Below are 15864 nucleotides of genomic sequence, written 5' to 3'. Positions count from 1 at the left end.
GTTCCTGGGATCATTTCCAGCTCTAGATCAAAAATCAAAAGGTACTATACAATATAATTTACATGATTTGATACTGGTTTAAAAATCTTTTTTAAAAATTGAAAGAAAAGGGAGAAATATGATTTCTAACAAGATTTTCTGAAAATTATCATGATAAAAGATTAAAAAGTAATTAAGAAGCTGAAAGCAATGATGTAAATTCTCCTGTATCTAGAATTTATAAACATTCTAATTTCCTCTTTTCCTTTGTTCAAAAAAAGATTTTTTTTTTTTTTTTCCCAGAGGACTTTCTTTGATATTCTACTTTAGGGCAATTTTACCCAGATCCTCACATTAAAGTTTGTGATCAATGATCTGGAAATTAATAAAGACAAACAATCATTGCAGTGGGGTTACAGATATAGAAGAACAATCAAGTAGAGAGCAGATGAAAAGGTGAAAAGAGGTGAAGGCACTGTGGCCACTGCTGTCAAGGCCAGCCAGAGTTGCAATTAAAAACACTAAACTTATGCATTATGGGTAGCTTACCAGTTTTCGAACATCTTCATACCACACTTCTCCTTTTTCTGGCTGTTCCACATAAAAAGAGATCCCTAAGAGCTGATGGAATAGTAAGTTCAGACCTTCCATACAAGCACCAAGAGAGAAAAATGGGCAATATAAAGTGGGTTCAATGTTATACCTATAGGAAGAAAAGAGGTTCAAAAACACTTTTGTTCAATTTAGCATTGAAAAGAATTCAGATAAAATCTTAAGAGTGTTATCTTAGCAGAATAGCGAACTGAAGTTAAAATATTTGTATAGTCACATTATAACTTCTCTCAAGAGATTGTCACAATTCAAATTTCTTCAAAAGGGGCAAAATAAATCTAAATGTATATTATTAACATAATTTACAAAAAATGGCTTCTTAAAAGACATTACTTTTTGTTTGGTCTAATAAATCAGGTTATAAAAACTCATGACAATATTGCTGGTAAAGTGCAAAAGATCATCTTAGGTTTAATAATAGGAAACAAATCTGTAATCCTACACTTTAAAAAAGCAGATTTCAAAATCTTATAAATTCTAAGTATGGTCCCATAGTCAAGAGACCCTGTGGTTTCACAATAAGAATGAACTAAGTAAAACATTTTGGTCTGAATCTCTATTCAAATATAAAACAAGTTGAAAATGGGCAAATTACTTAATGTCTCTGAGGTAAGTTTCTTCAGTTTCAAAATAGGAATAATAATCCCTTCAGTATCTGATTCATAGGACTGTCAGAAAAAAAAAAAGCACTCTGACAATCATATTATCAATTAATAAAAATTATTATTAAAAAAGATAGAATAAACATCATCATAAACATATTGGGAAATATTTCCCAATTATAAATCAATCTATAATTTAATATATATGATTAATAGAATTCCACTGTATCAACCTGACTAATGAATTATTTTAAAATTCATTATGAAGCTACTATATTTTATTTTTCCAAATTATAAAATCTGTCAAGATATAAAGAAAGAAGAGAAAAGTGCACTATTAAAATTGAAGGTATTCAGTTCTACTATTGTCTTCACTTTGTTCTCTCAAAGAAATACTAGCTTCACTGCCTAACTACAGTATAAATGATTTGCTAATACATCTTAAATGTCAACATGTATTCTATGGCAGTTAATACGCTATATTCAATGGAAAGACAGGACTTCTAAGAATCAATTCTTATGATTTTCTGAAACCCTATTTATAACTCCATCACCTTTATTCAGAAAAAAAAAAAAAACAAAACCCAAAAACTGCTATTTACTCTTGCAGTTAACATTTTTTTTTTTTTAAAGTACATTATGGTAGGGCTTCTGAAGCTTTTTCCACTCATGACTCTGTTTTACAGAGAAATTTCTTTGTGACCCTGGGTATACAGGTATGTAAAAAAGGTATACAAATCAAACAATTACTGATAATAAATCATAATTTTGCAATCCCCATGTTCAATTGTGACATCCCATATGGTATGGCAACCCAGTTTAAAAAGCTAGGTATCAAAGAATATTTTGGGGAAAAAAAAAAACCCTAGTAACTTCTATAAAGTCATCTTTTTCAGCATCACTTCCAGATTCTCTCTCTCTTTCTCCATCGCTTAGTAAATCCTTCTTTGAGGTTTACTCAATATATATTTATTACCCAATCAAGATTCTGGCAGCTACTACTGACCATCCTTCACAACATTCTCCTTTCCTCCTAGAGTTTAATGTCTAATTCGCAATCTTTCTTTCTTCAGTTCTTGCCCTTTTATGAGTGGACTTCAACATACATACAAATAGTCCCTCAAATACTCTTAACTTCCTAGTTCCTCAACTTACTCATTTCCCCTCAACTAGTACTCTGTCTCATGTCAGCTATATACAGATATTCATACAACTTTTGATCTGACCCTCACTTTCATGTTCACAAAATCCTAAATTCTCTTATCTGATCACATTTTGTTGTCACTCCACATCTCTTTCTGCCTGTTCTTCATCTGAATCATAACCTTCAATCACTATACTCATTAGTACACTGGTAAATGTTTAACAACTTTCTCAACCCTTATGCATCATTTCACAGTGTAGATCATTCTCTTTTCTTTGCTACTCTCTTCTTTTTGGGTTTGCAGGACATTGTTCTCTCCTAAATCTCCTCTTATGAGACTTTCAGTATACTTTTTTGGATCTTCATCCAAACAACACCCACTAACTATGAGTGTCCTTCAAATCTCTGTCCTGGGCTCTCTTTTTTTTTCTTTATACTATTTTATTTTTAATCTTATCAGCTTCCATGGATTCAATTATCATGCTGTATATAGATAATTTTCTTATTTATTTATTTAGCTCCAACTAGATATTGTCAACATAACATGTCCAAAACTAAACTGTTCCCCAAATTACCTTCTTACTAACTTTCCAATTAGTGTTGTGGACACCTTCCCAGATATCTTCCCAGATACTCAGACTCATAATCTAGAGATAATCCTCAACCCCTTAATTTCTCTAAACTCCTATATCCAATTTATTGCCAAGACTTGTCAATTCTACCTTCATACCATCACTTGTATATGCTTTTATCTGCCTTGGATGCTGCCAATACCCTGGGGCAGGCCTTTATCATCTCATGCCCAAACAACAGTTTTCTGGTTGATCACCTAAGTCATTCTCAAAGACTATTTAACATAACTCATAGATGAAAAACAGTCTCTATCCCAATACATGCAGAAAAGTCACCCAAATTTTGCTTAAAGATTCCAAAAGGGGAAATTTACTCATTTTCAAGTAAGTTTTTTTTATTTTTAAATAACTCTAACTGTTAGGAAGTTTCTTTTAAAGTATCAAGCTAAAATGGGGCTTTTGCAAGTTTCCCCCATAGTTCTGCCCTTACCATCCAACAGAATAATTTTCATCTCTCTTTCACAAGACAGTCATGTAACTACTTGAAGACAACTCTCATGATCCTCCAGTCCACATTTAAACAATCCCAATCCCTTCATCTTTACAAGGCAGAGATTTAAGATTCCACAAAATTCTCTTTGTACTTTTCCAGACACCAACTAGTTTATCAATCTTCTAGCTAGCTAGATGACACAGTAAATAGAATAAAAGGTCTAGAGTTATAAAAATCTGCCTCAGTTTCCTCAACTATAAAATGGGGCCAATTATAACATCTACCCCTCAGGATTAATTTGAGATATATTTGTAAAAAGCTTAGCATAGTAACTGGCACACAGTAGGTGGTTAATAAATGCTTATTTCCATTCTTTCCTTTTACAACTCTATCTTTTCTTTCTAAAATATGGTTCTCAGAGCTGAAAATAATTCTCCAGATGAGGTCTTACTTAGAGCAGAGCACAATAGGACTGAAATGGTGTCTAACATACCCCTCCTGTTTTACATAGATCTAGAGATGAAAGAGAATTGAAGGTCACTTTCACAGATGAAGAAATATCAAATATTTTTTTGTTTTTTATATCTGCATATATTTTGAAGTTCCATCAAAATCTCAGAGAGTGTAAAAACTGTTCAAGAGAAATTCTGAAATTCATTTATCTACTAAGAATCTGAACCTGCTCAGAAAAAAAAAAAATTAGAAATCCAACAGGGCTTAACAGTAAATTTTTGATTAGGTCTAAATTATAGATTATAGAGTATATATATATATATATATATATATATATATATATGCTAACCATACAATACTACAGTTATATAATACTTAACTGCCTCAGAGCTTTACTATGTCCCAAGTAAGATATGCAAGAAAGAGACAGACAAGAGATAGAGATTAAACAGATGAAAGGAACCTGCTAGGATTTATTTTTTTTTTTTTAACCAGAATTTAAAATATAAAAATATTGGAAGCCTAGAATATTCAGTACAAGTAACCTCACGCTTTTGTTTTATTTCCCTGACTGCATCACTTTTGGTAAGCATCTTGAGGACAGTTGTGAGGCTGACTGTGTTTTTCCTATTTCTGCACCCAATGCTTAATATTGTCTGTAATATGATAGGCACTTAATAAATGAGAATTGACTATTAATTATTGAGGTAGAATCAAAATGGCTTTTTGGCAATTCATTAACCATGGAAAGTAAGAAAGAGGGTCATTACAGAAGGCTCTGGAACATTAATTTTCTAACTCCAAGCAGACAGAAAATGTATGTCCCTGTCAGGCACAAATTAATAAACAATCCAGGGTAAAAATAATGATTATAGCTTGGAAGTTAAGGATTTAAAAGTATGGTAAATATGGTCCTTTGTAAAATTCTGGTTTTCCACATTTAGATGCAAATAATCAGAAAAGGTGAAGGATAAATTGAATTTGTGGTATAATTTTGACATTAAATATGTGAGTTGCTCCTCAGATAAACATATTTTAAATAAAATGTAGCAAAAAGAATCACAGAATATCTGGGCTGGAAGAGACCAAAGAAGTAATTCATTCCAACCCCAACCAGAACAACATTCCCCCGTTTCCATGAAACTGAAAAAAAACTGTCCCATAATAACCAAGTATATAAGAGGTAGGATTTTGCTTGTTTCAGAAATCAGGCAAAGATTATACATTGAAATAATGAAGACTGATAATAATTTAAATATTTTTAAAAATGAAACTCTAACTCATTATATTCCATTTAGAAACAGATTGTTATATTTGAGCAGTGTACATTCTATAGACATTGCAAATAATGGTTAACTGTTATTAGTACTGATCAATCACAAATAGACTCCTTGAGGGTGGAGATCATGTCTTTTGCATCATTTTATCCCTCGCACCTACCATAGAACTATGTAGTATTCTGGAACAGGCAATCAGTTATTGTTTATGTTTAAAAATATGAAGAAATATTTCTTTGGCATTTATAAGTAGAGACAAATAAAAACATAGTCTTCGTGAAATTTTGCCAAAGAATGACAAGAATATACATCTATATTGTGCCAAATACAACCTGGTTGGTGCCCCATCTTGGAAAAGCATTGCTGACCACTTAGTCTCACGCTATCTTCCTCCATGAATACAGTCAAAGTTGTCCCAATAATAATATGTTGTTCCTCCCAACATAACAATTAAAGAACATAAGAGAATACATCCCTTGTCCCTAAGACTAGAACTTCATGTCTAATACATGTATTTGATCTATGCAACCCATGCTCCTAAGATCAGCACTCCACCTTTCTAATATATTGAATAAGAATAAAAAAAGACATCAAAGTTTTGGTAGAGATCAGTTACACTCCCTGGGCTGTACTTCATCATCATCAGGCTTCCAGGAAAGCTATTCACCAGGAAACTCATCCTTTGAGAGTACGTCAACTTTGGTACTCATACTGCTTCTAATAGTGTCTAACTAGACACTCTGCCTCTCTAACTACAGGGTTAGAAGGTACAGCAAATAACTCCTCTCAAAGTCTTAATTTAAAAAGGAAAGACCAGCCAACTCTTCATTTCTTACCAGCTCTACTCCTTCTTAGACTGGACTCTACTAACATGTTCCCAGGAAACTTTTTCACCAGAAAACTCATTCTGAAGAGACTGCATCAGTTTTAGTAAGCTCCTTGAGGACAGAGGCTGTCTATGAATAAATGTTTACTAACTATTAATTATTGAGATCAAAATGTCTTTTTGGCAATTCACTGACCATGGAAAGTAAGAGAGGCCATTATAGATGACTCTGGATTTTCAATATTGAAAGACTAGGAGAGTGGTACTATTAATAACAATAGAAATAGGAAAAATCAATGAAGTTACTTTGGTGTAAAAAGGCTATGAAAAGAAAAATATGATTAGTTTAATTTTAGACTGATTTTGATAAGGAGAGTTTTAACTTAAAGCAGAGAAGTTTTACTGCAAATGATAAGCATGATTAAATGTGAACAATAAGTAAATACAGGCTAAAATTGTAGGTAAATATGGTTTTTAGTCAACCATATGCTACTTAATATGTTATAACAAGCAGACTAAAAGACATATCCACCAAAGGCAAATGCTTATATAGAAGCTCATTACTAAATGAGTAAGACTTGACAGAGGACATGTGTGGACTAAGAACAAATTACAGAGAGGAAAAGAAAAAAATATGTAACTATACTGCCAAAGAAACTATTTTAAACTCTATCAAAAGAAAATTTTTTTTGGCATTTGAAACAATTGTCTAAGCATAATTGAAATGTTATAGTTGGATGGCATTTTGAAATCTATATTCAGATTAAAAAGACACAGAGGAAACTACTATTTAATCTAGTTAAATAAAGGTAAGATGAAGATAAAAAAAAATGAGTGGTCTTGAGAAACTGGATTTACCTTTCTTGCAATTGTATAGTACTGGGAATAAAGAACCTATTTCTTTAGGTTCAGCTTTCATTGGTTTTGTTCCATCAGAATTCTGAAACTTTGGCTAACAAAAACATAGTCATCTGCCTAATAAAGCTGGGACTGTTCTCATTAATAACATATACTAAATAGATAGTGTTTTGAATATCATATTACAAGTATTTACTCTATATAATACAAATTACTTTTATATTCGCTTATTCTATGTAACAGCAAAGTTACTCCAGATTTTTCAGAAAAATTATTAAAGTTCAATCTCCAATATGTAGTATGTATGTATATGTACAATATGCCACATATGTATGTACATACAACATAATATAAATGGTGCCACAGATTGCTTGAAGCACAAAAGGCTTTTAACTAATCAGATAATAAGCATTTAATAAATGCCTACTATATTCCAGGCACTAGTTTGGGCACTGTGGGCAGGGGTTGACAACATATGAATATGGCATTTACAATATATTTACAAAATAAACAATATAAATCCCAAGTAAAGGCCTAGAAGTGAAATTTGGAATGTCATGTATAAGGAACAACATGGTCAGTTTGGCTGGACTAAATATGATAGGGAGTAATGTGAAAGAAATCTGGAAATATATATTGTAACAGTCATTAAATATTAAAGACTAAAATAGCATTTACCTCCTTTGCATAAACTCATGATAAAGGCGGCTTAGAACTTAGCCCTAAGAAAACTGATGTTCAGAAAAATGAAATAATTTGTCAGCATTCAGACACTTTCTTGCTAAAGAGAAGCTTAACTACAAGATGGGTCTCCTGATTTTTTCCATCCCACAACACCCTTATTATTCTACTTATATCTTTGTCATTAGTTAATTTTAAAAAAAGAAATAACTACACATCAAAGAAGCCTTACAAAATCTCTAAAATCCAACTGATGGTATCAGTGTAAAGACAAGCAAGATCAAGAGAAAGGTATGATTAGAAATTTATTGGGAAAAAGAGGTGAATTGACACCCATAAGCAGTCACAGGTTCCTAAGACTTCTTATTTTTAAAGTCTTTTTCTATCATGAATAAAATAAATATATACAAAAATTAAAGTCTCATTATGCAAAAAGTTTACATATAAATTTATGTTTTATAAAATTTGTTCTTTGTACAGCTACTGAATTTCCTTCTGCTGTTTCCTTTTTCTTTTTTTGGGGGGGAGTTATTTTGGAAACTTTTATTTTGGTACTGTATTGTCTAGCATCATTCTATCAATTGCTAATTCAACTAAATTATTTTCACTTAAATCATTCAGTATAGAAAGATTAATTATCTCGATAACTTTAACGGTTTGTTTGCATTGTTTATATTTTTTTTTAAATAAGAGTTTTTTATTTTTTCAAATACACATAGAGATAATTTTCAATATACACCTTTACAAAATTGTGTTCCAATTTTTTCTCCTTCCCTCCTCCTCTCTAGCACTGCTGTTTACTTTTCACTGGTGTTCATTGCTTTTTTCCTTTTTTAAAGTATCACCATCAAAACCACTTAATCTGACCTCTCTTCTCCCCTCCCCAAAAAAAAGAAAAAAAAAAAAAGCTCTTTCCCCTAATAAGTATAACTATCCAAGACAATTTCACACATTGGCTGGATCTGAAAATGTAAGTTTTATGAGCAATTATAATTTACTATCTTTTTATAAACAGGAGGGAAGCATGACTCATCAGCTATCCTCTAGTCATAATTTGTCATTGCATTGATTATAGTTCTTGTCTTTCACAGTTATATATATATATATTTTTAATAATCTGTAGCCACTGTATAAATTGTTGACCTGAATCTATACAATTCATTTTCTATTAGTTCATACAAGTCCTCCCAAAATTATCTGAACCTTTTTTTTTAGCTCTCTTCCAACATTTCTAATAAAAATCATACCACAATTTGTTCATCCATTTCCCATGTGACTTCTAGGTCTTTGCTACAATAAAAAGTGTTGTTACCAATATTTTTATACACTTGGATTCTTTCCCTCTGTCTCTGATTACTTTGGTGTATAACTCTTAACAGTGGTATCTGTGAGACAAAAAGTTTACACAGTTTAATGATGGTGATAGAACCAAATTGCTTTGTAGAATAGCTGGAAGAATTTTTATATCCTTGTTGATCTTTTAAGAACTGTTTATTCATATCTTTGATGACTTATTTGCTGGGGGAGAAATTTTCTTTAATTTTTGACATACTACCCCCAACCAAAAATTAAACTTGAAATACAAAAATTAAAAGGAGAAATTAATAATATTGAAAGTAAAAAAAACTATTGAATTAATAAATAAAACCAAGAGTTGGTTTTATGAAAAAGCCAATAAAATAGATAAACCTTTGGTAAATCTGATCAGAAAAAAGAAAGAGGAAAATCAAATTTTTAGTCTTACAAATGAAAAGGGGGATCTTTCTACCAATGAAGAGGAAATTAGAGAAATAATAAGGAGTTATTTTGCCCAACTTTATGCCAATAAATTTGATAACTTAAGTGAAATGGATGACTTCCTCCAAAAATATAGGCTTCCTAGATTAACAGAGGAGGAGATAAATTGCTTAAAGAATCCCATTTCAGAAAAAGAAATAGAGCAAGCTATTAACCAACTCCCCAGGAAAAAATCCCCAGGACCAGATGGATTTACAGGTGAATTCTACCAAACATTTAAAGAACAATTAGCCCCAATGTTATATAAACTATTTGAAAAAATAGGGGATGAAGGAGTCCTACCAAACTCCTTTTATGACACAGACATGGTACTGATACCTAAACTAGATCGATCGAAAACTGAGAAAGAAAATTATAGACCAATTTCCTTAATGAATATTGATGCTAAAATCTTAAATAAGATATTAGCAAAAAGACTTCAGAAAATCATCCCCAGGATAATACACTATGATCAAGTAGGATTTATACCAGGAATGCAGGGCTGGTTTAATATTAGGAAAACTATTAGTATAACTGACCATATTAATAATCAAATTAATAAAAACCATATGATCATCTCAATAGATGCAGAAAAAGCATTTGACAAAATCCAACATCCATTCCTACTAAAAACTCTTGAGAGTATAGGAATAAATGGACTATTCCTTAGAATAATCAGGAGCATATATTTACGACTGTCAGTCAGCATAATATGTAATAGAAATAAACTGCAACCTTTCCCAGTAAGATCAGGAGTGAAACAAGGTTGCCCACTATCACCATTACTATTCAATAGAGTACTTAAACGCTAGCCTCGGCAATAAGAGCCGAGAAAGAGATTCAAGGAATTAGAGTAGGAAATGAGGAAATCAAACTATCACTCTTTGCAGATGACATGATGGTATAGTTAGGGAACCCCAAGACTCTGCTAAAAAGCTATTAGAAATAATTCAGAATTTTAGCAAAGTGGCAGGATACAAAATAAATCCACATAAATCCTCAGCATTTTTATACATCACCAACAAAATGCAACAGCAAGAGATACAAAGAGAAATTCCATTCCAAAAAAATGTTGAGAATATAAAATATTTAGGAATCCATCTACCAAAGAATAGTCAGGAATTATATGAGAAAAATTACAAAACACTTGCCACAAAAATAAAGTCAGATTTAAATAATTGGAAAGACATTCAGTGCTCTTGGATAGGCCAAGCGAATATAATAAAGATGACAATACTCCCCAAACTAATCTATTTATTTAGTGCTATACCAATCAGACTCCCAAGAAACTATTTTAATGACCTAGAAAAAATAACAACAAAATTCATATGGAAGAATAAAAGGTCGAGAATTGCAAGGGAACTAATGAAAAAAAAGTCAGAGGAAGGTGGTCTAAGTGTACCTGATCTAAAGCTATATTATAAAGCAGCAGTCACCAAAACCTTTTGGTATTGGCTAAGAAATAGACCGGTAGATCAGTGGAACAGATTAGATACAAAGGACAAAAAAGGGTACATCTATAGCAATCTAACCTTTGACAAACCCAAAGATACCAACATTAGGGATAAAAATTCATTATTTGGAAAAAACTGTTGGGAAAACTGAAAATTAGTATGGCAGAAATTAGATATGGATCCACACTTAACACCATATACCAAGATAAAATCAAAATAGGTCCGTGATTTGGGCATAAAGAATGAGATCATAAATAGATTAGAGAAGCAGAAAATAGTCTACCTTTTAGACCTGTAGAGGAGGAAGGAATTTATGACCAGAGGAGAACTAGAGATCATTATTGACCACAAAATAGAAGATTTTGATTACATCAAACTAAAAAGTTTCTGTACAAACAATACTAATGCAAACAAGATTAGAAGGGAAGTAACAAATTGGGAAAATATTTTTAAAAGGAAAGGTTCTGACAAAGGTCTCATTTCCAAAATATATAGAGAACTGACCCTAATTTATAAGAAATCAAACCATTCTCCAATTGATAAATGGTCAAAGGATATGAACAGACAATTCTCAGATGATGAAATTGAAACTATATCCACTCATATGAAAAAGTGTTGCAAATAACTACCGATCAGAGAAATGCAAATTAAGACAACTCTGAGATACCACTACACACCTGTCAGATTGGCTAAGATGACAGGAACAAATAATGATGAATGTTGGAGGGGATGTGGGAAAACTGGGACACTGATGCATTGTTGGTGGAGTTGTGAAAGAATCCAGCCATTCTGGAGAGCAATTTGGAACTATGCCCAAAAAGTTATCAAACTGTGTATACCCTTTGACCCAGCATTGCTGTTATTGGGCTTATATCCCAAAGAAATACTAAAGAGCGGAAAGGGACCTGTATGTGCCAAAATGTTTGTGGCAGCTCTTTTTGTTGTAGCTAGAAACTGGAAGTTGAATGGATGTCCATCAATTGGAGAATGGTTGGGTAAATTATGGTATATGAAGGTTATGGAATATTATTGCTCTATAAGAAATGACCAGCAGGAGGAATACAGAGAGGCTTGGAGAGACTTACATCAACTGATGCTGAGTGAAATGAATAGAACCAGAAGATCTCTGTACACTTCAATGTTGTATGAAGATGTATTCTGATGGAAGTGGATATCTTCAACATAAAGAAGATCCAACTCACTTCCAGTTGATCAATGATGGACAGAAATAACTACACCCAGAGAAGGAACACTGGGAAGTGAATGTAAATTGTTAGCACTACTGTCTATACCTTCGGAATCTAATACTTAATGTGCAACAAGAAAATGGTATTTACACACATACATTGTATCTGGGTTATATTGTAACATATGTAAAATGTATGGGATTGCCTGTCATGGGAGGAGGGTGTGGAGGGAAAGGGGGGATAATTTGGAAAAATGAATACAAGGGATAATATTATTTAAAAAAATTACTTATGCATATATACTGTGGGAAAAAAAATTCTAAATAAAAAAAAATTTCGACATACTTTGGATATCATACTAACAAATTTGCTTTAAAAATTGTTTTTGTTTACACAGAAACTTCAATTTAAGAAAAAAAAAGATGTCCATTTTAACTTCTGGAATTCTCTCTATTTCATTTGGTCAAGAACTTTTTACCTCAGCATAATTCCTTTCGGCTTTTTTTTTAATAGGCTAACATAAAGGGGTATTTTGTTCAAAGCTTCTTTTGTATCTTGGTATGGTCATATAATTCTTAAAGTTTTTGTCATTACAAGATGGTGGCCTATTTATTATGTATATAGTTTTTAATAATGAACTTTAGTATAAATTCAACTAGGTCATAGTGTGCAATCATTTCAATGTGCTGTTGTAGCCTCTTTGCTACTATTTTAGCAGTGATAGTCATTAGGGATATTTGTGTATAGATTTTTTTTCTCCCTAGTTGTTACCTATGTAATAGGAAATTGCAGCATTCCTTTTTTTTCCTATTTTTGCAAATAATTTGCTTGATGTTGGAATTGTTGATAGAATTTGCTTATAAAATCCTTTTAGTGTTGGTTTTCATTTCTTTAAGGTTTTATTTATGATGATCTATTCAATTATTTTTTGATATTATTAAAATTTCTATTTCTTAATCTGCTATTTGTATATTTTTATTTTTACAAATTTATCCATTTCAATTGTTAATTTTAAAGGCATACAATGACATAATTTTCTAAAGATTTTCTTTATTTTCATTTATTGTGAATTTTTTTTTCATTTTTTGACAATTCGATAATTTCTTATGATTCTTATGTGATTATCCAGTTCATTAGTTTGCATTTTTAAATAACTGCTGAAACATAATTCTACTCTTGCTCCTAGATTTAACTCTTATGTGAATCATTTATTTCAAAGGTGCTGCTTGTAAAGAACATATTGTTGAATTATGCTTTTTAATCCATTCTGCTACTCTCCTCCATTTTGTGGGTAAACATACTAATCATATTTACCATTGACTATTAATTGCATGTTTCTCTATATCATAATCACTAAAAGTTTTCCTCTTTTCGTCCTTTCTCTCTTTGCAAAAATTAAATGGATAGAAAAAGAGAATGAATCTGATTCCCACTAATAATTTCTAAATGATTTATTCCTACTCTTTTGAATTTCTTCTCTTTTCTAAGTTTAGACTCTGATCTCTAATTCCTAAACTTTCCTTCTCTATTTTTAATCACTTTTTATGATCCATCTATGAAAGTTTGTTTTGATTGTGATTATTCCTTAATCTACTCTCCTTTTATAACTCATTTCCCTTTTCCACACTCCTACTCATATCCATATTGAGTTTAATGGATGTCTACAAAAATTCTACACAGGTGCATATATATGCTTTGTAAATGAACATTTATCAAGCACTTCCTATATACAAATATACATGTATATAATTATAATATCCATATATACTGTACACCCATATATATATACATACACAATATGCCAAGCACTGTAATAACCCTTATAGATATCAAAAGAAGGAAAAGATAGTCCTTGCCCTCAAAGAGCTCACAATCCAGTGGGGGGAGACAACAAAGAGATATGTACAAACAAGCTTTCTATAGTATTTGCTGTTGAGTCGATTAGTCATGTTCAGCTCTTTGTGACCCCATTTGTAGTTTTCTTGGCAAAAATACTGGAGTGGTTTGCCTTTTCTTTCTCCAGCTCAATTTATACAGAGGAAGAAAGTAGGACAAAAGGGTTAAATGGCTTGCCCAGAATCACACAGCTAGGAAGTGTCTGGGCTTGATTTTAACTCAGGTTCTCTTGACTCTACCTAATTGCACACACTCTCACTCTCTCTATCTCTTTTATATATATATATATATATATATATATATATATATATATATATATATATATATATATATATATATATATATATATATATATACACACACACATATATGTATATATATATATATACACACACACATATATGTATATATATATATGTATGTATGTAGATATATATGTAGATATATATGTATATATATACACACACACATATATGTATATATATATATGTATGTATGTAGATATATATATATATATATATATATATATATATATATATATATATGATAGGAATGAATTTAACAAAAGAAAAAACTAAAATCAAAGAGGGATTAGAAAAGGTTTCCTGTAGATGACAGGATTTTCACTGAGCCTTAAAGGAAGCCAGGAGGCAAAGATGAGGAAGGAGGGCATCGCAGGCAAGAGGAAGAGCCGGTGAAAATGATTGAAGTCAAGAGATGGGGTACCTTGTTTGAGAAATAGCAAGGAGGTCGGGGTCATTGGATCAGAGAGTATATGGGGAGGAGTTAGATGTAAGAAGCCTGCAAATGTAGGGAGGGGGATAGAGGCTACATTATTAAGGGATTTGAATGTCAAACAGAGAACTTTATATTTGATTCTGAAGGCGAAAAGGAGTCACTGAAGTTTATTGAACAGAAGGTGATATACTTAGACCTGTGTGAGGATTACAAGGTGAGAACTCAGGTTGTCTGGACAGTTCTCTGGCTCAAAATTCACACCTTTAGTTCTGGCCTTTAGGGAGATTTTACACCTTTGAACTTCTGAAAAGGAGTTTACACAACCTTTACAAGGAGCAAGTTCATTGGTTGAAGTAATTTTCCCACAAGCCCCTGAGTTCTCACTACAATCTCTGCTAGGATAAAAGAGGGCAAGGGAGTTAGTCGAGTCTGGGACAGAGTTGAGTCCAGACTATTACATTTTGGTGCCCACAATGTGGGGCAAGGGCTTTTGCTTATCCTGACAAGGACTTATTCTGAGCCCTTCAGAGGAGCTAGACTGGACCATTGCAATTTGGCACCTGAACAGGGACAGAAACGATCCTGATTCCAGTGGAAAAGCCTCTGATCCAGATCTCAGTTTTTCTGACCCAGAACCATGAGAACTGTGAGGAAACTTTGTTAAAGAGCTAAAGTAGAATTTTAGTGAAATGGGGCAAATGCCTTCTGTTCAAGGAAGATGTTTAGAGAGCATTATCAAGGTTATGAAAAGCCAAGGATTGATTATAATTTTGGAGGAGATTACTGAACTTTTAAAAACTGTGCAGGTCATATGTCCTTGTTTTTCTCTGGAAAAAGAATTGGGTCCAGATGAATGGTAATTAGTAGAAGAGCAATTAGGTAAACACTACAATTCCAAACCAAACTTAATTTCCAAAGATACACTTCATACCTACAATTTAATCCAAATTGCTTTAAAAATTGTTAGGCTCGAGGAGCCAGAGGGGGAGGATCCAACTAAACTAGGTGAAAAGGATGAATGAAATAACAATGAAGTTAAGTACAATTCTGAGCAACAGGAGCATTTCCCATCTCCTCCCTCAATTAACCCTTTAGGGGTAAAGGAAGAAGGAGGAGGGGAAGAGACAGAAACACAAACAGAATTGCCTGTGAAGCAGCCTAGGACAAGATTAGAAAAAGCACTGATTAAGGCTAAGAGAGAAGAACAGGATATAAGTGATTGTATACATGCATATCCTGTGATTGAAGGGATTGACTCTGTAGGTCAAAAAAGGAGAAAATATACACCTTTAGATTTGAATAAAATCAAAGATTTG

General features: G+C 32.1%; 1 protein-coding gene across 2 annotated transcripts in view; it reads right to left on the bottom strand.

Annotated features, from left to right (window-relative positions):
* The window catches only part of MIPEP (mitochondrial intermediate peptidase), a 171279-nt gene that overhangs the window by 107662 nt on the left and 47753 nt on the right, over positions 1-15864 (bottom strand). For both annotated transcript variants that reach the window (XM_074303654.1, XM_074303655.1), the window contains exon 11: positions 529-682. In XM_074303654.1, the coding sequence (XP_074159755.1) occupies positions 529-682 (154 nt within the window). The remainder of the gene's footprint in view (positions 1-528; positions 683-15864) is intronic.

The sequence above is a fragment of the Sminthopsis crassicaudata genome, chromosome 3 (assembly GCF_048593235.1).
Source record: "Sminthopsis crassicaudata isolate SCR6 chromosome 3, ASM4859323v1, whole genome shotgun sequence".
Classification (NCBI taxonomy): domain Eukaryota; kingdom Metazoa; phylum Chordata; class Mammalia; order Dasyuromorphia; family Dasyuridae; genus Sminthopsis; species Sminthopsis crassicaudata.
The sequence above is the reverse complement of the archived record's forward strand: the minus strand, read 5'-3'. Positions and strand labels throughout refer to the sequence as shown.